The sequence below is a fragment of the Salmo trutta genome, chromosome 32 (genome assembly GCF_901001165.1).
Source record: "Salmo trutta chromosome 32, fSalTru1.1, whole genome shotgun sequence".
NCBI classification, from domain to species: domain Eukaryota; kingdom Metazoa; phylum Chordata; class Actinopteri; order Salmoniformes; family Salmonidae; genus Salmo; species Salmo trutta.
The window spans coordinates 3167069-3190444 of record NC_042988.1 but is presented as its reverse complement, the minus strand read 5'-3'; the positions used below and the strand labels follow the sequence as shown (position 1 = coordinate 3190444).

The 23376-nt window shown below is 42.7% G+C and overlaps 1 protein-coding gene and 1 long non-coding RNA gene across 4 annotated transcripts; both read left to right on the top strand.

Annotated features, from left to right (window-relative positions):
* Nucleotides 1-218: 218 nt before the first annotated feature.
* Nucleotides 219-6394, top strand: LOC115170779 (uncharacterized). 2 transcript variants are annotated; one of them, XR_003871092.1, is made up of 4 exons: nucleotides 219-645; nucleotides 956-1019; nucleotides 4311-4421; nucleotides 6300-6394. It is a non-coding gene; the product is annotated as an uncharacterized LOC115170779 (long non-coding RNA). The 2 variants fall into 2 exon arrangements; XR_003871091.1 differs by having other exon boundaries at nucleotides 318-1019.
* A 4590-nt stretch (nucleotides 6395-10984) lies between these two features.
* Nucleotides 10985-21622, top strand: LOC115170778 (fructose-bisphosphate aldolase A). 2 transcript variants are annotated; one of them, XR_003871090.1, is made up of 8 exons: nucleotides 10985-11111; nucleotides 12389-12507; nucleotides 14827-15090; nucleotides 15514-15674; nucleotides 16041-16124; nucleotides 16587-16761; nucleotides 18938-19201; nucleotides 19407-19599. XR_003871090.1 is itself a non-coding variant. In XM_029727070.1 (8 exons), the coding sequence occupies exons 2-8, from the start codon at nucleotides 12396-12398 to the stop codon at nucleotides 21110-21112; spliced, it is 1092 nt and encodes a 363-aa protein (XP_029582930.1). In that variant the 5' UTR covers nucleotides 10986-11111; nucleotides 12389-12395; the 3' UTR covers nucleotides 21113-21622. The 2 variants fall into 2 exon arrangements, 1 of the variants encoding a protein (XP_029582930.1); XM_029727070.1 differs by lacking the exon at nucleotides 19407-19599 and adding an exon at nucleotides 21017-21622 and having other exon boundaries at nucleotides 10986-11111; nucleotides 18938-19137.
* Nucleotides 21623-23376: the final 1754 nt, after the last annotated feature.

Below are 23376 nucleotides of genomic sequence, written 5' to 3'. Positions count from 1 at the left end.
GATATTACTGCACTGTCGGAACTAGAAGCAAGCATTTCGCTACACTCGCAATAACATCTGCTAACCATGTGTATGTGACCAATACAATATGGATTTGACTATGACTAGATATATGTATGTGTTTCGTGGGTAGCTACCAAGTCTTAGTGGCTAGTTATCTAGCCCTTTTGACTTTGGATTTATCCATTCAATGAACCATCTTCCCGCCAGGACAATTGCAATAGAGACGAAACAAGATATACACAAGCAACATTTTATTCCGAAAACGGAGAGTATTTTCCATCGATTCAAGCAGAAATAATGGCCGCCATTGATTTCAATACATTTTTATCCTATTTTTGTGGAGTACTTATGTGAAAACGGAGTACGCATTTGATAAATGCCCTCCGTGCTCCGTTTCGCATACTTTGATTTGGAATCATAATATGACCCTCCCACATAGCCGTCTGTTTCTATGGCAACTTCAACGTTTGTACCGTGTAAAGCTAGCTAGCTAGTTGGCTATGAAAAGCTAACGTAATGTAGCAAACGAATAATGGTTTTTAGAATATGTTTTAAGAAAGCAAACAGGCTAAATGTTAAGAAATGATATTCTGCATTTAACATACCGGTAGAAGTTATGTATTAATATCTTGTGGGATGAGGGTAAGTTGTCTAGCTAACGCGAACGTTAGTAACGCGTCGCTAGCTAGGCACGTCCGTTTACAAACGTGTATAGCCAGCTGTTCGACTTTGATAGCTAGCTAGTTACTAAAATTATACGATGTGTGAAATCGCTGAAGTTACGTTACTAGCTTGGGTTCCTTTCTTTGCTAGCTAGCTAAAGTTAACAAGATTGTATGCCAGCCATGGCCAATCCTGACATAACTAACGCGTTAGCTACTGTAGCTAGTTAGATAGTTAGCTTGGTACCGTTAACGTTACTTCTTCTCTGCTGGTTTCATCCACCAAACAGCCGACAGAAATGGGAGCCCCTTAAACGCGCCAGGAGCAAGAAGGAGATAGTGGAAATTATAATGGTATGTATGTTTTACAGACTACTCTCGTTTTAGCTAAATACCATATTATGGAACGCCGTTTGGGTCGTTGCTTTACGTGGTAGAAATAGACACCTCACATAACACTATTTGACGCGTCAAATAAGCTTGTTGACCAATCGGGACCTGAATATGTCTGCACATCACATAATAATTCAACACGTTCGTAAAATGTTTACCTAGTTATTACACATTGATCACACTCCTAGTATATCCTATGTTGGTGCTCCCGAGTGGCGCAGTGGTCTAAGGCACTGCATCTCAGTGCAAGAGGCGTTACTACAGTCCCAGATTCGAATCCAGGATGAATCACATCAGGCCGTGATTGGGAGTCCCATAGGGCGGCACACAATTGGCCCAGCGTTGTCCGGCTTTGGCCAGGGTAGGCCGTCATTGTAAATAAGAATGTGTTAACTTATTTGCCAAGTTAAATAAAAATTAAATAAAATGTCAAAGCAATTCACCTATACGGAATATGATGCTGGTAAAGTTGTCTCGCGCAACTGCGGCATGAGGCAGACACACTTCTCCAAGCTCTGGGACAGTGCTGGTCAGAAAAAATGAAGCTAAGTTAGCTGTTGGATGCAAACTATTTGTATCCCTCAAAAACATAGCAAAACGACAATCTGTTTCAGTAGCTATAGCTAGATAGGTTTAAACTAAAATACGCCTAATTTATAATAGTTTAATATTTGGTTGATGATGGTCTGACCCGGTCCGGTTAAGCCACACTAGCCACGCTTATAACGTTAGTTTTGGGCAACAGGGCTGGGTAACAGTAACGTTAGCTATTTTTCAGGAACTGAAGGTCGATTTCAATAGGAGAGCAACAAGCTAATACTTAGTCAGATGGATTCCCAAATCATTGCTAAGAATATTGAAAATGATTGCAGATACTGGTCATTGTTTTCAGGCTGTTTGCATTGGTGCTAGCTACCCCAGAAGTACCAGTCAAAAGTTTGGACACACCTAGTGTTTTGCTTTATTTTTACTATTTTCTACATTGTAGAATAATAGTGAAGAATCCAAAACTATGAAATAACACATGAAATCATGTAGTGACCAAAAAGGTGTTAAGCAAATCAAAATATATCTAATATTTTATATTCTTCAAAGTAGCCACCCTTTGCCTTGATGACAGCTTTGCACATCCTTGGCATTTTCTCAACCAGCTTCACTTGGAACACATTTCCAACAGTCTTGAAGGAGTTCCCACATATGCTGAGTACTTGTTGGCTGCTTTTCCTTCCTTCACAAGCCTTTCGCTACACCCGCAGTAACATCTGCTAAACACGTGTATGTGACCAATAAAATTTGTTTTGTGTTTTGGGTCAATGTCCTGTTGAAAAACAAATGATAGTCCCACTAAGTGCAAACCAGATGGGATGGCTTATTGCTGCAGAATGCTGTGGATGCCATGCTTGTTAAGTGTGCCTTGAATTCTAAATAAATCACAGACAGTGTCACCAGCAAAGCACCATCACACCTCCTCCATGCTTCACGGTGGGAACCACACATGCGGAGATCATCCATTCACCTACTCTGCGTCACACAAAGACACGGCGGTTGGAACCAAAAATCTCAAATTTGGACTCATCAGACCAAAGGACAGATTTACACCGGTCTAATGTCCATTGCTCGTGTTTCTTGGCCCAAGCAAGTCTCTTCTTATTATTGGTGTCCTTTAGTAATGGTTTCTGTGCAGCAATTTGACCATGAAGGCCTGATTCACACAGTGTCCTCTGAACAGTTGATGTTAAGATGTGTCTGTTATTTGAACTCTGTGAAGCATTTATTTGGGCTGCAGTTTCTGAGGTTGGTAACTCTAATGAACTTATCCTCTGCAGCAGAGGTAACTCTTGGTCTTTCTGTGGCGGTCCTCATGAGAGCCAGGTTCAGCATAGCGCTTGATAGTTTTTGTGACTGTACTTGAAGAAAGTTTAAAAGATTTTGACATTTTCCGGATTGACTGACCTTCATGTCTTAAAAGTAATGATGGACTGTCATTTCTCTTTGCTTAATAAACTTGGTCTTTAACCAAATAGGGCTATCTTCTGTATACTCCCCTACCTTGTCACAACACAACTGATTGGCTCAAACGCATTAAGAAGGAAAGAAATCCCACAAATTAACTTTTAACAAGGCACACCCGTTAATTGAAATGCATTCCAGGTGACTACTTCATGAAGGTGGTTAAAACCTCTTTGGCCATCTGGTGAAATTGCACAGACATTATTTTAACCGTTTTGGAAACTTCAGAGTGTTGTCTATCCAATGCTATGCATATCCTAGCTTCTGGGCCTGAGTAACAGGCAGTTTACTTTGGGCACGTCAGTCATCCGAACTTCCGAATACTGCCCCCTAGCCTTATTAAGAAAATGCTAAGAGTGTGCAGAGCTGTCATCAAGACTAAGGGTAGCTACTTTGAAGAATCTAAAATATAAGATTTGATTTTATTAACACTTTTTTAGTTACTATATGATTCCATATGTGTTATTTCATAGTTTTGATGTCTTCACTATTATTCTACGATGAAGAAAATAGTAAAAATAAATAAAAACCCTTGAATGAGTAGGTGTCCAAACTCTGGCACTCCAAATCTTTCTGATTGAGAGGGGGTCAAATACTTATTTCCCTCATTAAAATGCAAATCATTTTATAACATTTTTGACATGCGTTTTAATGGATTTCTTTGTTGTTATTCTGTCTCTCACTGTTCAAATAAACCTACCATTAAAATTATAGACTGATCATTTCTTTGTCAGTGGGCAAACGTACAAAATCAGCAGGGGATCAAATACTTTTTTCCCTCACTGTATATCCATACTATGACCAATAAGCATACTACATAATCAATTAATGTCACAAATAGTATGGTTAGTGCAATTAGTATGAGTATTCGAACACAGCTATGGTATCAATAACAAGCTGAAAGGAGCCACACGATTCCCAACGTGGCAGTTTCTTTCATTCTTGCTAGCAATCTGGCCATCCAGAAACACAACAACAGGCTGACTTCTGCCCTATGGATGTGCGCACATCATTTTTGTGACGTTGTCAGCCAACCCATCTTTTACCAACGCAGCATTGTAAACACATCGTGGCCGGTGTGTGTGCTTGATTGCAGACGTAATATATATTTGTACATTATTTTCTAGGCATAGCTGTCTAGCTAACGTTACAACAAACTAATGTGTGCATGGTATTCATATTAGTATAATCTTGGACATGATATCTCCTGCACACAGTAAACTTGTTTCTATTCTTCCTCAGGTGTTGCCTGTGTGGGGCCTCACACTCCCTCTTCCGGCTGTACTGATGATTGTTGTTGGTCTTTACATGATTTTCCTTGCAATGGCGTTATGGTTCCGCCAGTGCCTTAAGGTACAGCATTTACTTCCCTATACCTATCCCTTCCCTATATGCTGTTGTCCAGATGAGAGACAGTCTGCTGTTGTGCACAGATACCTTGCAAATGTAGCTACAAAAGAGTGCAGTTCAACAAAGCCAGGAAGATGAACCTTGAATCAAATATACACTGCTCAAAAAAATAAAGGGAACACTTAAACAACACAATGTAACTCCAAGTCAATCACACTTCTGTGAAATCAAACTGTCCACTTAGGAAGCAACACTGATTGACAATAAATTTCACATGCTGTTGTGCAAATGGAATAGACAACAGGTGGAAATTATAGGCAATTAGCAAGACACCCCCAATAAAGGAGTGGTTCTGCAGGTGGTGACCACAGACCACTTCTCAGTTCCTATGCTTCCTGGCTGATGTTTTGGTCACTTTTGAATGTTGGCGGTGCTTTCACTCTAGTGGTAGCATGAGACAGAGTCTACAACCCACACAAGTGGCTCAGGTAGTGCAGCTCATCCAGGATGGCGCATCAATGCGAGCTGTGGCAAGAAGGTTTGCTGTGTCTGTCAGCTTAGTATCCAGAGCATGGAGGCGCTACCAGGAGACAGGCCAGTACATCAGGAGACGTGGAGGAGGCCGTAGGAGGGCAACAACCCCGCAGCAGGACCGCTACCTCTGCCTTTGTGCAAGGAGGAGCAGGAGAAGCACTGCCAGAGCCCTGTAAAATTACCTCCAGCAGGCCACAAATGTGCATGTGTCTGCTCAAACGGTCAGAAACAGACTCCATGAGGGTGGTATGAGGGCCCGACGTCCACAGGTGGGGGTTGTGCTTACAGCCCAACACCGTGCAGGACGTTTGGCATTTGCCAGAGAACACCAAGATTGGCAAATTCGCCACTGGCGCCCTGTGCTCTTCACAGATGAAAGCAGGTTCACACTGAGCACGTGACAGAGTCTGGAGACGCCTGCAACATCCTCCAGCATGACCGGTTTGGCGGTGGGTCAGTCATGGTGTGGGGTGGCATTTCTTTGGGGGGCCGCACAGCCCTCCATGTGCTCGCCAGAGGTAGCCTGACTGCCATTAGGTACCGAGATGAGATCCTCAGACCCCTTGTGAGACCATATGCTGGTGCGGTTGGCCCTGGGTTCCTCCTAATGCAAGACCTCATGTGGCTGGAGTGTGTCAGCAGTTCCTGCAAGAGGAACTGCTATGGACTGGCCTGCCCGTTCCCTAGACCTGAATCCAATTGAGCACATCTGAGACATCATGTCTCGCTCCATCCACCAACACCACGTTGCACCACAGGCTGTCCAGGAGTTGGCGGATGCTTTAGTCCAGGTCTGGGAGGAGATCCCTCAGGAGACCATCCGCCACCTCATCAGGAGCATGCCCAGGTGTTGTAGGGAGGTCATACAGGCACGTGGGGGCCACACACACTACTGAGCCTCATTTTGACTTGTTTTAAGGACATTACATCAACGTTGGATCAGCCTGTAGTGTGGTTTTCCACTTTAATTTTGAGTGTGACTCCAAATCCAGACCTCCATGGGTTGATAAATTGGATTTCCATTGATTCTTTTTGTGTGATTTTGTTGTCAGCACATTCAACTATGTAAAGAAAAAAGTATTTAATAAGATTATTTCTTTCATTCAGATCTAGGATGTGTTGTTTAAGTGTTCCCTTTATTTTTTTGAGCAGTATATTTTTTAAATACTTCAAGTGAGAGGCACTGATGCTGCAGATAGGGCAGGCTGACGTTGCCTTTTTTAATGTAGGCCTCAGACTGTACTTGACCATAGCAAACTGTCTTCACCATAAGCTTCAGCAGCAAATACAGATATGGTTTGACTGGTGAGAGTGATGTTAATTCATTCATGGCCTCTTGCCCTACAGGAACAGTGTTCTCCTGAGTGTGGTGACTGCTGTCCAAATATCGCCCCATTCGATTACTGTTTAGCATGTGCAGAGTCGTGCAACTGTCGCATGCCATCACTGCGCTCGTGCCTTGACCAGACCTGTCCCTCAACCTGCCCCTCTCTTCCTAATGTGAGTAAAACCCCTGAGTGTGCAACCGATCAGGGTTTGAACCACTTGTTCTTACCCCATGCTTTGTTTCCCCACAGTGTAACATGTGGGACTGTGCTTGCACCTGCCAACCCCCAGAATGTGAGTCCTTCAACTGCCTCTGCTTCGAGATCAAGTTCAGATAGAGGGAGAAATGGAGGAGTGGTAGGATGAATGATGAATCCTAACTCAAGACGCACAGCATGTTTGCATATTCACACATTGATGTTAATGGACAATTTGTGCAAGAGGAAGGAGTTATCCATTCATCCCTAGAGAAATGGAAAGGGAAGACGGGAGGTGGATTGCTGTGTTTATTTACCAATATGAAAATACAATCTGAATCCTTCTAACACACAGCCTTAAAGTGAAAGGCTACAAACCAGTTTATGGATAGTTGTGCCATATGTGTCCAAGGGAGAGCAACATTATCATAGTGCTATTATAATATAGGGCATCTACTTTCATTACAGCACAAGTACAATTCTGTGCCTCTGCAGCAATCCAATACATTCATTGTACAAAACATTAAGCTCACCTGCCTAATATCGAGTTGCACCCCCCTCCTCCCCTTTTGCCCTCAGAAAAACCTACATTCGTCAGGGCTTGGTCTCTATATGGTGTCAAAATCGTTCCACAGGGATGCTGGCCCATGTTGACTCCAATGCTTCCCACAGATTGTGTCAAGTTGGCTGGATGTCCTTTGGGTGGTGGACCATTCTTGATACACACGGAAAACTGTTGAGCGTGAAAACCCCAGCAGTGTTAGACTTCTTGACACAAACTGGTGCGCCTAGCATCTACTACCATACCCCGTTCAAAGGTACTTCAATTTTTTGTCTTGCCCATTTACCCTCTGAATGGCACACACAATTGACATCTCAAGGCTTAAACATCCTTCTTAAACCTGTCTCCTCCCCTTGATCTACACTGATTGAAGTGGATTTAACAAGTGACATCAATAAGTGATCATAGCTTTCACCTGGATTCATCTGGTCAGTTTATGTCATGGAAAGTGCAGGTGTCCTTAATGTTTTGTACACTTGTAGCTGATGCAATACTTCCATGATGGTTTTAACTATTCCTTAATCAGTTATTTTTATCACATTTAAACTCAAGGTTTTACACATTACATATGTATATACTGTAGCTTTGACGCTGTGGACTTGTACTTTTTAAGCTATTGACCAATGTCAATTAAAGATTACTTTTTTTAAACTTATCAATGGCCTGTATATCTCATGTTTGGAGATTTGACAAATGTGTGCATTAGAAAAGTAAATCCACAGAAAGGAATAAACCTTTTTTTTCTGATGAAATATATTGTGCGGTTCTCAAAATATGCGCAATATTGTGACATTTCCTCAGTATGCTCCTCTCCCAGCCTCAAGCAACATAAGACTGTCAGTCCCATAATTATTTCTCTAATAACAACTGTCACATGAGCCCTGTCACTTGACAATGTCCACTGTCCCAAATCAACGGTCAGTACATTCCAAAGTTCCAACACAGGAAAGAAAATATGTTGCAGTCAGCTGACTTGCCTGAGAACCTACACACTAGATTGTATCTTTTGGCTCAGTTACAGCAGGAAGTTCATTTGAGGCAAGAATTACTACAATAGGTTTACCACCAGTCCCATTTATGTTGCCTGTAAGTCAAGTGCCTGTAAGTCAAGTGACATAGCTTTGGTTTGTGGAGAAAGGCAACCAAATGCCATTGACTGGGTTGTTCCAGGTGACATGAGTGTGGCAGGTGGAGGATAGTACAGGGGAACAGATAGTGAATTCTTCTTTTAGCAGTAGAGCTGGGTTTACCCATCCTCTAAGGTCACCAGGTTTAGGCTTAGTTCATCGAAGGGTAGAGTGACTGGACTGAGACTTCTTTCCAGGGTATTTTATTGTCATTCCCTTTGCAGAACTCTTCTGTGTAGTCTAAGTGATGTGCGTTTATAACACACCATCTCTCTTTCTGTTTCTCTCGGACTCTGTATCTATAACCTTTCCCTCCTTTTCAACGCCGCCTCTCATGCATTCCCTTTGTTCTGTGTTTGTGAAGGTCGCTATGCCCTTCTCTAGTTGCTGTGTGCGTCTCCATCGCCTACTAAGATTAGCTATGCTGGCCAAATGTCAAAGGTCATGAACAGAGGATAAATACTAGCCATGTAGGCCTAGAGGGGCATCACAGATGTTCTCCAGATCGTCTGCTTTCCCTCTCTCACGACAGTCTTCTTATACCTCCACCTCAGAAAATGTAGGACGCATTGACCATAACCCTCTCTGTGTATTCTGTGTCAGTCTGCAGACTGTACAGAATGGGAATGGTTTTGCAGCCTCGTCCCATGCATACTACTCTTCTATAGCCAATCATGTAATCTTTTGATGTATAGTTCGCTGACGTTACAGCACATGCAGTGGGACAGGGCTAGAAGCTGTATTGTGTTACTGAGGTTATGCAATCTTTTGAGCTCATGTATGCCATGTTTAATGCTGCCATGTTTATAAACAACAGTGATTTATATATGTGTTGAAAAGTTGAGAGCCTGCCAACCAAATGACAACATGATCCAACACTGTCAAATGTATTTTGGACAGTGCATGCAATCCATGCAAGCTAGGACATGTTTGTTATCCGGATGTTGTTTTCCAATATTTAGCAACACTTTGCATTTAATTGTGCCAAAGAAACATGTACTTTGGTAGCATTAATGAACTAACTTTGAATTGTTACATGTAATTAAGATATTTCTCCCAAAGGGGTTATAATCCCATGTTCTATGCAGTATTTGGTGCAACTTCAAGTAATTTGGGACAACTCCATTTAATAGATATGAGATTAAGTTCCTGCTTTTACTGAGTCAACCTGATGTGGGACAGGAAAACTGTTTAGTCAGGCTTATGGTGTTCATATTCAATAGACCAAGCGGATGTTTGACAAACCACCTGACCTTCCATTGGAACAGTAGTGTGCATTTTGGGTTCTACTAGTACATTCTATGAGGAATAGCGATACTTGAAGGGTTCCCATTATGCTACTACTAAATCTGCTATATTCCGGCCTCTGGTGTTTGACACGATGTCCGAAGGATGCGAGAAAAGGGGCAGCCTTGTAAACTGGATGCAGTGACCATTGTAGACAGACATGCGGTGAATCCAACTCATCCTGAAGAGGTAAAGGTTAGCAATAAATAACAGTGCTATTCACACAGACTTATCACTGCAGTGCCAACTCCCCACAATTACACACACACACACACACAGGATTGATACACACTCCACCTTTCGGCCTCTGTGGAAACAGGAAACACTCTTCACAGCACTTCAATTTCAAAGTTACTTTTTTGTATCAGGTTAGGAGAACTTACACAGCAGGTTAGGAGAATTAACAGAAGGTTAGGAGACTGAGGTTAAAATAAGGAAAGGGGTCAGGGTTATCGAAAATAACCTACTACTAAAATAACATTGTATCGAAATGCCTTGAAAAGAGTGTCCCCCTGTGGAAAGAGCATTGGTCAGTCTGTGGTCCCCTGGGTAGCACAGCGAGCCAGGGTGTATTATGTAATATGGTGGTCTGACTGCGCCAGAGGAAGGTCACATCACACAAAGACTGAAATCAATACTACCCAAGGCAGAGTTTGTGAAATGTTTAGGAAACGTTGTTACAATGTGTGATGATGGTGCTGAATGTGGTTTCCAAGTCGTTGTACCAATGGAGGCTACGGCTGAACATCAACATGGCCAAACTAAACCAGCACATCATGTTTCACACCAGTAACATGGATGGGGGGATGGGTGACGTGGATAGAGGTATGGGTAAAGGAAGCAAAGGAGAGCAGAATTAGAAACCTAATTTGAAAGAGGGAGACAATGAAGTAATGAATGGTGATGATTCAAAGGTAGTTTAGCGCTGGCTACAGTGTCTATAATATAATGTATTTTGAATAGCTTTGCTGCCAGTAGTGTTCTGTACATGTTGACATCATCCTATTGTATTTATAATATATAGTAGGTCTAGTAATTTAATTGATTATTATGACCAAGGTGTGTTCTTATTCCATGTAAACTATCATTATGAATAGTCTCAAGCCAAATCTGCAGCAACAACATCCCTGAGGTTTCAATTGAAAAGGCTTATTCATTCATGGTAGGTCAAGCTTGAGGATAATGCCGCTTCTGTGGTGCAGTCTGGCTTCAGTGCGGCACCACAAAGTAGTGTGCCTTTCTGCTGTGGCTGTATATCACGGGCACGTATAGGGCATGCATTATGCACGTGAGATCTGGCACGTACATGATCACAAATCTTTCCACCCCTTTATTCCTAAAACACGCCTTCTTTCTCTTCCGTCATTCAAAAGAACAGCACTTGGATGCAAGTGAGCCAACCACTGTCACAGGAAAAAACGTTTTCTCCAAACAATGGATGGAATGATATGTCAATCTTTCATCGTGAGTTTTGATTGGACAGTCTCCGTACGTGGTCTGGGGCAAGGCCCTCTTTCGTCACTGGCATTCCCTGGTCACTTGACATTTAACAGTACTAGACATCCTTCTTCATTGCCCGATATTGCAACAGAACGCATCGTTTCCCTCTTAAAACCGTAAAGTTACAGCTTTTGCTCTATTATCTTGCGCAGATAAACTGGTAAGTTTTTTTCATCAACTAATCCTTTGTTATGTGAAATGACGTCGTTTCCATCAGACATTACTGTATTGATGTATGTATAAGCCTTAAGCTAAATATGTAATATATATATATATATGATGTCGTATTTTATGTCTGTAGTTGAAATATGACTCTTACGTGTGACTCTTCCTATCCGGCAACTCCCAATGTATTACAAGGTCATACGGATGCAATGGCAAGGACAGACGCGGAAGTATTTTTATTTGATTTATTTAACTAGGCAAGTCAGTTAAGAACAAATTCATATGGACAATGACGGCCAAAGAACAGTGGGTTAACTGTCTTGTTCAGAGGCAGAACGACAGAGTTTTACCTTGTCAGCTCGGGGATTCGATCTAGCAACCTTTCAGTTATTGGCCCAATGCTCTAACAGGCTACCTGCCTGTAACGCTTGCCAGGACCTCGCATGTAATAACGCGCATATTATGTAACCTGTTCATAGCGCGCAAAAAAATCCAGAAATATCACACAAGCGCTCCCCAAAAGACAACCAGAACATCGTGTACACGCCTACATCAACGGATGCCAAAAGCGAATCCCTCACGTACGCACGGTATGTGAAAACTCCACGCACCGGCTATAAGGGAAGATTTGGATGTATAATGCGCTTTGAAGCTAGCGTCATGTTGTTTTTCACGGTTTAAATGCTCACCAGAATTTGTGAGATGCTTTTGTTCGAGAAATCGGACGGACTCCTCTGATGGCGCACATAGGCAGACAAAGGTTATATTGGGAGACTCAGCATGATGACTAGCCTGTGCAGCTGCTAGTGGCTTATATCTACTGTAATGGCTGGGTTTGATGTACCCCTACGGTAGGTAATACACTCGTGTCCCACGGCAACAGGTTCGTAGTACGTATAGTTCGCCTTTTTTGCCTTCTCGCCATTAAATCTAGTTAAGGAGGAATTTCAAGTCTTTGCAGCTTGAATGGAGAATGTTTAATCTATGAACCCGGTCTCCAGGTGAGTGTATTACAGCCTTATGATGCTGCTATGACAGTTGATTGCGTCAGTGGGGATTAACCATCCTTGTTACAAATACTGAATCTATAATCCTTTCATCATAAAGATTTATAACAATGATTTCTCTCCATGTCTCCCTCATTCATCTCCCTCACCCCCTCGCTCTCCCTCACCCCTCACCCCCTCCCCTCTCTCCGTCACTCCTTCACTCCCACCTTCGCTCTCGCTCTTGCTTTTGCTTTTGCTCTCTCTCTCTATCTCTCTCTCTCAGAGACACGATGCCTCACTCATTCCCATTCCTCTCTACGGAGCAGAAGAAGGAGCTCAGTGATATTGCTCAGAAGATCGTTGCTCCCGGAAAGGGAATCCTTGCTGCCGATGAGTCTACTGGTAGGGGACTGCTGATGAGTCCACACACACGGATCAGATCACTCACTAAACACACTCATTCATGGCATATCAAAGATGGTGTACGGTGGCCAATAATGGGGCTATAACTGACACTGCCAGACTGGCAGAGCAAAAGAGCAAGAGAGAGATTGCACTATTACATAACACAACCTACCCTACATAACAAGGCCTACATGTAAAAACAGTTTATTATCAGAGAGAGAAGGGTATAAGAATGTATTAAACACAATTTGAACGCTTGCCATCACATTTCACAATGTCTGCGAGCAAAACCACATCTTCAGCTGTAACCTACCACTGAGAAAGTCTTGCCCAAGTGGCACTGTATGCTACTTACATAACACATAGAAAAAATGTGCCAATCCCTGAAAGGGAGAATGGCAACATCCAAGTTCACACTGCTGTTACTATGGTGATGTTCCTCCATCCTTCCCGAGAGCCTCAGGAAATATAAGGCTTGCCAAACTGTCCTGCATGTTGGCACTGAACCTCCCATTTAAATTACAATACAGATGTCTGTCTTGGAGAATTTGGTGCCATCAAGGCCAGTTTTCCAAATGTAGTATTTATTAAGTGGTGATTTTGTGGGGTTTGTCTGTGTATGGTATTGCACTTCAAACCAGAACCTTCTTGTCCCAAGGCCAGCCTGCTAACGAAAGTAGAAATTTGGAATTGTCATAACACTAGTATATACTGTATGTGTATGAATGTATTAAAATGGAACTAATAGCATTTTACCAAGATTAAATCTTATTTAAAATCTGTTCTTATACACCCAAGGAAGAATATGCCACTTTTTTATTTTTTTACATTTTCTGACAAGCGAGCACTTAGATATGGTAATTTTCATCAATTCTTAGAATGTTTGGGAATTACATATAGTAAGGCTCCCGAGTGGCACAGAGGTCTAAGGCACTGCATCTCAGTGCTAGAGGTGTCACTACAGACCCTGGTTGGATTCCAGGCTGTATCACAACTGGCCATGATTGGGAGTCCCATAGGGCGGCGCACAATTGTCCCAGCGTCGACCGGGTTAGGGTTTGGCCGGGGTAGGCCGTCATTGTAAATAAGAATTTGTTCTTAACTGACTTGCCTAGTTAAATAAAGGTTAAATAAAAATAAAAGGCATTTGTGAAAATTCTATAGCAATATAGAGAGGGAAAGCGGCTGTGCATTTCGACAATTAATAGACCATGCAGGAAATAAAACCTAGTTTAAAACATCTGTCTCGTCCAGGACCAGGGTCTACACAGACCGGTGTGCCATACCAATCACATCTACGGTAGACCTTTATGCAAACAAGCCATTTGTCACACGAGCCTGCCATCATTCACTTTGAACTGGACTGTGTGTTTACAGGCAGTTGCAAAAGCGCGACTTTAGATCATTAGAACGCATTCGGCAAAAGCCACAAAATACACCTGAATGGATTTCTGCAAATACAGTGCATTCGGAAAGTATTCAGACCCCTTCACTTTTTCCACATTTTGTTACGTTACAGCCTTATTCTAAAATTGATTAAATTAAATTTTTTCCTCATCAATCTCCACACATAATGACAAAGCGAAAACAGATTTGTAGAAATTTTAGCAAATGTATTAAAAATAAAAAACAGAAATACCTTATTTACATAAGTATTCAGAACCTTTGCTATGAGACTCGAAATATAGTGCATCCTGTTTCCATTGATCATCCTTGAGATCTTTCTACAACTTGATTGGAGTCCACCTGTGGTAAATTCAATTGATAGGACATGATTTGGAAAGGCACACCTGTCTATATAATGGTCCCACAGCTGACAGTGAATGAGAGCAAAATCCAAGCCATGAGGTTGAAGGAATTGTCCGTAGAGCTCCGAGACAGGATTGTGTCAAGGCACAGATCTGGGGAAGGGTACCAAAAAATGTCTGCAGCATTGAAGGTCCCTAAGAACACAGCTGCCTTTCCTTTCCGAGTAATGTCCAATCAATTGAATTTATCACCTGTGGACTCCAATCAAGTTGTAAAAACATCTCAAGAATGTTCAATGGAAACAAGATGCACCTGAGCTCAATTTCGAGTCTCATAGCATAGGGTCTAAATACTTATGTAAATAAGGTATTTCTAAAAACCTGTTTTCGCTTTGTCATTATGGTGTATTGTGTATAGATTGATGGGTATTTTTATTTTATTTAATACCTTTTAGAAGAAGGCTGTAACGTAACAAAATGTTGAAAAAGGAAAGGTGTCTCAATACCTTCTGAATGCACTGTATATATTTTACATTTATTGTATTAATATTTAACCTCATTCCAACAGGCAGCGTCGCCAAGCGTTTCCAAAGCATCAACGCTGAGAACACTGAGGAGAACCGCCGTCTTTACCGCCAGCTCCTCTTCACGGCCGACCGCGTAGAGCCATGCATCGGTGGAGTCATCTTCTTCCATGAGACCCTGTACCAGAAAACAGACGACGGCAAGCTGTTCCCCCAGCTCATCAAGGAGAGGGACATGGTGGTGGGCATCAAGGTGGACAAAGGTGTTGTCCCCCTGGCCGGGACCAACGGAGAGACCACCACTCAGGGTGAGAGACAACGGCAGGCCGGGTCTAGGTGATCTTTCACCTCTAGTATTGAGCTCAACTTTGCTTCATATGCAGATTGTATTCAGGGGATGGTTTGGAACAAAGTGTCGAGTCATGTTTATTTCCTAATGTTACACATATCCATCCTCTCTCTCTCTCTCTCTGTCTGTCTGTCTGTCTGTCTGTCGCTCTGTCTGTCGCTCTGTCTGTCGCTCTGTCTGTCGCTCTGTCTGTCGCTCTGTCTGTCGCTCTGTCTGTCGCTCTGTCTGTCGCTCGCTCTCTCTGTCTGTTTGTCTGTCTGTCGCTCTCTCTGTATGTCTGTCGCTCTCTCTGTATGTCTCTGTCACTCTCTCTGTATGTCTCTGTCGCTCTCTCTGTATGTCTCTATCGCTCTCTCTGTATGTCTCTGTCTCTCTCCCTCAGGTCTGGATGGGCTGTACGAGCGGTGTGCCCAGTACAAAAAGGACGGAGCTGACTTTGCTAAGTGGCGTTGTGTGCTGAAGATCACTGACACCACCCCCTCAGAGCTGGCCATCAAGGAGAACGCCAACGTCCTGGCCCGCTACGCCAGCATCTGCCAGATGGTGAGACACACAGACACACACACAGAAACACGCATTGAACATGTGTGAACATATTGGCACACATATAATGAGTTGGCACACACTTGGCCCCTACAGTTCACGCTTACATTACATCATTACCCACTCTTCATCAATCTCCACAAAACAATATCTATTTATTGTAAATGTTTCACATCTGGGCTTCGAAAAACAATATGACCACTATAATTACTTATCAAGGAGTTGTAGTTATTTTAGCCTGCTCTGTAGCTGTAGAGTTAACCACCAAGTGAATCAAATTAGCTCGATCTCCGGTGCCATCGAAAAGTTGTATTGTCTGTTCTGTAGTCATGACGCTGGTTGCCATGCTCCTGTGCCCTTCCCTAGCATGGCATCGTGCCCATTGTGGAGCCTGAGATCCTGCCAGACGGAGACCATGACCTGAAGCGCTGCCAGTATGTCACAGAGAAGGTGTGGGATCGCTCCGACTAACAGAAAAACAGTGGCTACCTTCCAATAGCCATTCTAGCATGCCACTTAAAATGCATGTCTGCTTCATTCTAATTGGCTGCATTTAGACAGGCAGCCCAATTCTGACCAAGTTGGTCTTTTGACCAATTACATCAGATTTTTTCACACTGGATCTTGTTCAGATCTGATCTGAACTAGTGAAAAAAAGATCAGAAATGGGCTGATATGTAAATGCAACCTTAGTGTGGGTATTGGAATAGAGCGTGCTAAGTCTGGGTAAGATAGGAACACTCATTTGATCAATCAATTTCAACACCTCTAACTTTTTCTGTCTGTCTCATCCCTATTTCTTCTGTTTCCTTTCTTTGTCTCTCACTCTCTGTCCCCTTGTCTTTCTCTCTCTCGCTCTCTGTCCCCTGTCTTTTTCCGGTCGCTCTCTCTCTCCCCCTCCTCCCCCACCAGGTTCTGGCTGCAGTGTATAAGGCTCTGTCTGACCATCACGTGTACCTGGAGGGCACCCTGCTGAAGCCCAATATGGTCACCCCTGGACACTCCTGCTCCCAAAAGTATAGCAACCAGGAGATAGCCATGGCAACTGTCACCGCCCTGCGCCGTACCGTGCCCCCAGCCGTGCCTGGTGAGAAGGAGAGACATATATATATATATATATATATATAGGAACAGTCAAAACGTTTGGACACACCTACTCGCTTGGACACACCTACCTCAATATTTTCAGTCATATTGCACTTTTGCACATTACATACCTGGATGAATAGGGTAAAATGATGAGACGGAGAAACGTTAGGTTTCAGAACTAGTCATTTTCCAAGAATGAAGAAGAAATCTCGAAGACCTCACGATCTCACTAACACACTCCATTGACGTTATATACAGTACATACACTACCGGTCAAAGTTTTACAACACCTACTCATTCAAGGGTTTTTCTTAATTTTGACTATTCTCTACATTGTAGAATAATAGTGAAGACATCAAAACTATGAAATAACACATATGGAGTCATGTATTAACCAAAACAAATTGTTAAATCAAAATATATTTTATATTTGAGATTCTTCAAAGTAGCCACCCTTTGCCTTGATGATAGCTTTGCACACTCGTGGTATTCTCTCAACCAGCTTCACCTGGAATATTTTTCCAACAGTCTTGAAGGAGTTCCCACATATGCTGAGCACTTGTTGGCTGCTTTTCCTTCACTCTGCGGTCCAATACATCCCAAACCATTTCAATTGGGTTGAGGTCGGGTGATTGTGGAGGCCAGGTCATCTGATGCAGCACTCCATCACTCTCCTTCTTGGTCAAATAGCCCTTACACAGCCTGGAGGTGTGTTGGGTCATTGTCCTGTTGTAAAACAAATAATAGTCCCACTAAGCACAAACCAGATTGGATGGCGTATCGCTGCAAAATCCTGTGGATGCCATGCTGGTTAAGTGTGCCTTGAATTCTAAATAAATCACTGACAGTGTCACCAGCAAAGCACCATCACACCTCCTCCACGCTTCACAGTGGGAACCACACATGCAGAGATCATCCATTCACACAACTCTGCGTCTCACAAAGACACGGCGGTTGGAACCAGAAATCTCAAATTTGGACTCATCAGACCAAAGGACAGATTTCAAAACGGTCTAATGTCCATTACTCGTGTTTCTTGGCCCAACCAAGTCTCTTCTTATTGGTGCCCTTTAGTAGTGTTTTCTTCGCAGCAATTCGACCATGGCCTGATTCACAGTCTCCTCTGAACAGTTGATGTTGAGATGTGTCTGTTACTTGAACTCTGTGAAGCATTTATTTGGGCTGCAATTTCTGAGGCTGGTAACTCTAATGAACTTATCATCTGCAGAAGAGGTAACTCTGGGTCTTCCTGTGGCGGTCCTCATGAGATCCATGTTCATCATAGCGCTTGATGGTTTTTGTGACTGTACTTGAAGAAAGTTTAAAAGATTTTGACATTTTCCGGATTGACTGACCTTCATGTCTTAAAGTAATGATGGACTGTCGTTTCTCTTTGCTTATTTGAGCTGTTCTTGCCATAATATGGACTTGGTCTTTTACCAAATAGGGCTATCTTCTGTATACCGCCCCTACCTTATAACAACACAACTGATTGGCTCAAATGCATTAAGAAGGAAAGAAATTCCACAATTTAACTTTTAAGAAGGCACACCTGTTAGTTGAAATGTTCTACCTCATGAAGCTGGTTGAGAGAATACCACGAGTGTGCAAAGCTGTCGTCAAGGCAAAGGGTGGCTACTTTGAAGAATCTCAAATATAAAATGTTTTTATAATACTTTTTTGGTTACTACCTGATTCCATATGTGTTATTTCACAGTTTTGATGTCTTCACTATTCTACAATGTAGAAAATAGTAAAAATAAAGAAAAACCCTGGAACGAGTAGGTGTGTCCAATCTTTTGACTGGTACTATACATATGTAAATATGGAGATATGCACGCACGTGTAGCACATGGAGATGTGTGAAACTTACTCTTCAGCCTTAAGTGTCCACGCTTTCGCCGCTCAAGAGCTAGCTTTTGAGTGGCGCAACCCGCAGAGATGCTTGAGGGAGGACGGTCATGTGTGTTTGTGAAGCAGAGGTCCCGGTTTCGAGCCAGGTATGTTCCAAATCGGGAGCAAGTGGTACTCAATAAGCAAGCAGCATGACATCCTTTACACGCACGCACACACACTCACTCTACTTTACATACACATACACACACACACACACACATCCCCTCCTCTTATCTTACCCTTCCTCTCCCTGTCTTCCTCCCTCCGTCCTTCCCCAGGCATCACCTTCCTGTCTGGAGGCCAGTCCGAGGAGGAAGCCTCCATCAACCTGAATGCCATGAACCAGTGTCCCCTTCACCGGCCCTGGGCCATCACGTTCTCCTACGGCCGCGCCTTGCAGGCCTCCGCCCTCAAGGCCTGGGGAGGCAAGCCAGAGAATGGCAAGGCCTGCCAGGAGGAGTTCATCAAGAGAGCCCTGGTATGACCCACACAGAGAGAAGAACATGAGGGAGGGAGGGAGATACGAGGGGTGGCATTCAAATAGTAGTATTTATTTTCTTTCTAATACTTTGATTGAGCGTTTCATTCAGCCTGCCTGCCTTGAGTGTTAGATGGGCGGGGTTTGCACTTTCGGAATTATTCAATTTGTTCCATTGCACCGGGCAAGCAAAGTATTCCTAGATTCACTTTTAACTATAATAACTTCCCAAAGATATTACTGATTTATCAAGTGACCCTAATGCAGCACATCTGTCAACGTTCTCAGAGTCAGGTTAAGGCATTTATATAGTAAGCGTGATGGTACTTTGTGCATAGGTCAACAGTAGCAGTGGGCATTACATCACAAGGTTCTTATAATTATTGTGACCCTCTGTGATAACAAACTACAGCAGGGCTATTCAACTAGCTGCCAGTTTATACATTTATAATGTGCCTTTGATAAAAAAAATTAAAATGTTTTTTTTTGGGGGGTTAGAGACAGTGAGAGAAAGACTGGAAAGATTGGAGAGAAGCTTGTGCCAGAAGGGCGTGGGCTGGATTTGGATCCACGCCAACACAGTATATATGCGGCCCTAACCGCTAGACCATCTCAGTCCACCCTTTTGATCAATTCTGCACATTAATTTTAAAAAATCAGACAAAAATATGTTTTGTGCCAAAATGAGCCCTCTGTCAATATTCTCCAGTAGGAGAATCTGTTTTCCTGTAGTCCTGCCCATTAAGTGCCGTCAATTAATATCCTTCAACATACTGCCAATCAGAGCTGCTAATATCATCCAATCGCAGCTGCAAATATCTGCCGGCGCCACCGCATGAACATTGCTTGTCTCATTGTCATCGTGATCTACTTTTACATAATGATGTTAGGTGGCTAAGCAAGGGTAATGCTCTCAAGTGAGTATAGTTTATTTTTTCTGTGTTTACCGCCACAAGAAAGCCAACAAAAATCAAGCAAAAATGCTTGATAGGGAGTTCGTAGCAGAGGTTTGTTTTTTGAGTGATCTGCAATCACTTGAATTGACTTAATTTGGTATTATAGGGGAGGGATGAAACAGTTAATGACATAATTAAAAAAATTACTGCTTTTCAAAATAAATGTGTTATTTCCTCCTGATTTTAGCCCAAACAAAATGCTCAATTCCCCTACACTCAGGGCTCGAATTGAACAGAATGTCATTTGTCGGGCAGCAAGAGCATGCAGCTCAAATAACTGGTTGTCCATTGGAGCAGCTTACAGATGAACGACAGCGGTAGAGTAGTTAAATTAAACACGTTTTTCATAATTCATAAAAAGAATGCATCGCTGATTCGTATTTCCTGCAACTTTCTGAAGAAGTAACGCCTGTTTGTGTGCGCCCATGTGTTGTGTAGCCAGTTAGAATGCCAAAACAGTCTTTTCCCAAAAACCTTCCCAATTAAATATTGACTCCAAAGTAGGCCTACTTGACAAAATGATATGATGGTTTGTAGCCTATAAATGTGTTGGCCACTTGTTTTTTCAAAATCTGCCATCACATGTACACTACTGTATATTGTACAGAAAGCTAGTTGGATAGCCCTGGACTACAGTCTCTAGGATAAGGTGAAAGGTCCTAGACAGTACTACAGACACCGTATAAACCTAATAAAGGAAGGCCATGGGGTGTGTACCTAATGTTTCTATAACAATGAGATAGCAAGAGGAAGTGGAGCTAAGGCTCCATATGTCCTTGTGTGGGGAGACAGAGGGTCTGTACTAATCATTGTCTTTTATCTTTCTTCCACTTTCTCACACCATCTCTTTCTCCGTCTTACATTCGTCTCTCTTTTCCCATACCCTCGCTCACTCTTTCTTTCTCTCTCTCTCTCATTTACAGAACAACAGCAAGGCCTGTCAGGGCAAGTATGTTTCCTCTGGAGACAAGGGCGCCGCCGGCGGAGAATCCCTCTATGTGGCCAACCATGCCTATTAAGTATGGACCCACCCCTTTCAATATCAAACCACACCCACATTTCCCCACACTATCCACTCAGCTGTTACTCTTTTCTTCGCAAAAACTCTTTCCCTCTTCCACTTTTATTTGTTTTGCTTTGGGCCTGTGATGTCAATGTTACGTTATTGTCTAGTGCAGGAAAGTTAAGTGTGTTTCGTCAGTTATTTTAACATTTTAGCACTCAAACCCCTCCTCCGCCGAGAGAAAAGTCTGTGATCCTTTGCCCCTAGTCACTCCCCGTTCGCTGCTGAGCTTGAGAGCTCCAGCTCTTTGTCCCTACCCCCCCCCCCCCCCCCCCCCTCTGCTTACAATATCCTCCCCTGTGACTATCCCTCGTGATTCAGTGTTGTCATCCTGATGATTCCTAAATACATGTGCCTTCTTCTCTTGACTGAAAAAAAACACTGGAGGAAGACCTTGTAGAGTATATTATTAATGTATGATATTCTATACACTGGAAATAGAAAATAAAGAATCATATTCACTAAATGCACTTTTGTGCTATCCTGTTTTTGGTTCGGGCAGACTGCCTGTTCTAAAGAGACTGCTAGGTGGGGGTGTAACTACCATTATCAGTGACAGCAGGGTCAGAAAATGCTTGGGGATTCACAGCATGTCATGCTGTAGCCGTAAAAACATGAAAAAGGACGATACACATTCATCTAAAGAGTAAGTAAGGAGTACAGTATTGTAGATGCCAACCGACCGGCAATGAATAACACATTTGAACAGTCACAATATCAATCTCTGACAGCAGTTAAAACAACAGACTCACACACAGGTTGACTAAGTAATTATTGCAGTATGAATAGTCACTGTCAAGAATCAACGAGTAGATCACTCACAATCAATACCAATATGTGGCCTTAAAAGGACGTCAATGCATTATTTAAAGGGATAGTTCACCTAAAACACAAAATTACATATTGGTTTCCTTACCCTGTAATCAGTCTATGGACACGGTATGACAGCGATCATGCTTTGGTTTTGTTTACCTGGCCACTGTTTCCACATTTCTGGCACAAATTCAATCCAAGTCAATAGTCCCGATATTATTCATCAGTAACTTCTTTGAGCTACACAAGGTAAACAAAAACAAAGCATGGCTTGCTGTCATACCTTGTCCATAGACTGCGTATTTTTTACATTTTAGTCATTTAGCAGACACTCTTATCCAGAGCGACTTACAGTAGTGAATGCATACATTTCATAAATTTTTTCCATACTGGTCCCCCGTGGGAATCGAACCCACAACCCTGGCGTTGCAAACATCATGCTCTACCAACTGAGCCACACGGGACCACTATCCCTTTAAACAAAAGTCACAAGTCAGAGATTTTGGTTCATCTGAGATAAAGAAGAATATAAAAAGAGGGATGGACTACTGTCTCATAAACAGTCAGGATGACCTAGGCCTCAGCAGAAGCCTGGTATCGGAGTTAATAATCTCCTGGATGAAAACCACATAGCGGGACACCCGGGTGTAGACTCCAGGGATGCCTTCTCTACCGCAGCCTTTCCCGAAACTCGTGATTCCCACCTGGACAAACTGACCAGTAGAGAGACATACCAACGTCCCACCAGAGTCCACCTGACAAGTGGACAAGATAAACCACAAGTAAGACTGTGTGTGTGTTTTCCTTCAAGTGATGCAGTACCTGACAGGTGTCCTTTCCACCCTCCCAGAACCCAGCACACATGTCGAAGGTGAGAACAGGATATGCTTTCAGGCAAGCACACTACTTAATGAGTTAATGAGGGGCACTCTCAGCTGCTGCAGGATCTTACAGGCAGACAACAGTCCTGGAGAACATGAGAGAGTGACAGAGAGAGAGCAAGAAAGGGGGACAGAGGGTAAACATTGGGTTAAAATATAAAGTAAGGGATCTAGAGTTCAAAAAATGAAAAAGGAAAGTGTGAGGGGAACATGAATAGGGGGATGAAGAAAAGCTAAAAGAACCCGGGCATAACATCTGGTTATCCAGTAGATTAGTAAGAATGCCTCACCCCTTGCCTTTTTTCCTTTATCCAGATTACAACCTTTCACTTTCGGTTAATTGCAAATGGAACCATTTTCATTTGAGGAACAAAATGTTGACAGCGGTGCCATACAGGTTATAAAATAGTATTTTCGATGTGCCGATTCCATGGCACATGGTTTATGAACTGATACCCAAAACAATGCTTGATTCAAACTTGGTGTTTCAATTTAAAAGATTATACAAAATTGCCACCAACAGAAT

Excerpts from the sequence above, each read along its gene's own strand:
- LOC115170778 (XM_029727070.1), top strand. The coding sequence starts at position 12,396 with ATGCCTCACTCATTCCCATTCCTCTCTACGGAGCAGAAGAAGGAGCTC. Across the intron at positions 12,508-14,826 it reads TGCTGCCGATGAGTCTACTG|GCAGCGTCGCCAAGCGTTTC; the intron begins GTAGGGGACTGC and ends TCATTCCAACAG. Across the intron at positions 16,762-18,937 it reads CGTGCCCCCAGCCGTGCCTG|GCATCACCTTCCTGTCTGGA; the intron begins GTGAGAAGGAGA and ends GTCCTTCCCCAG.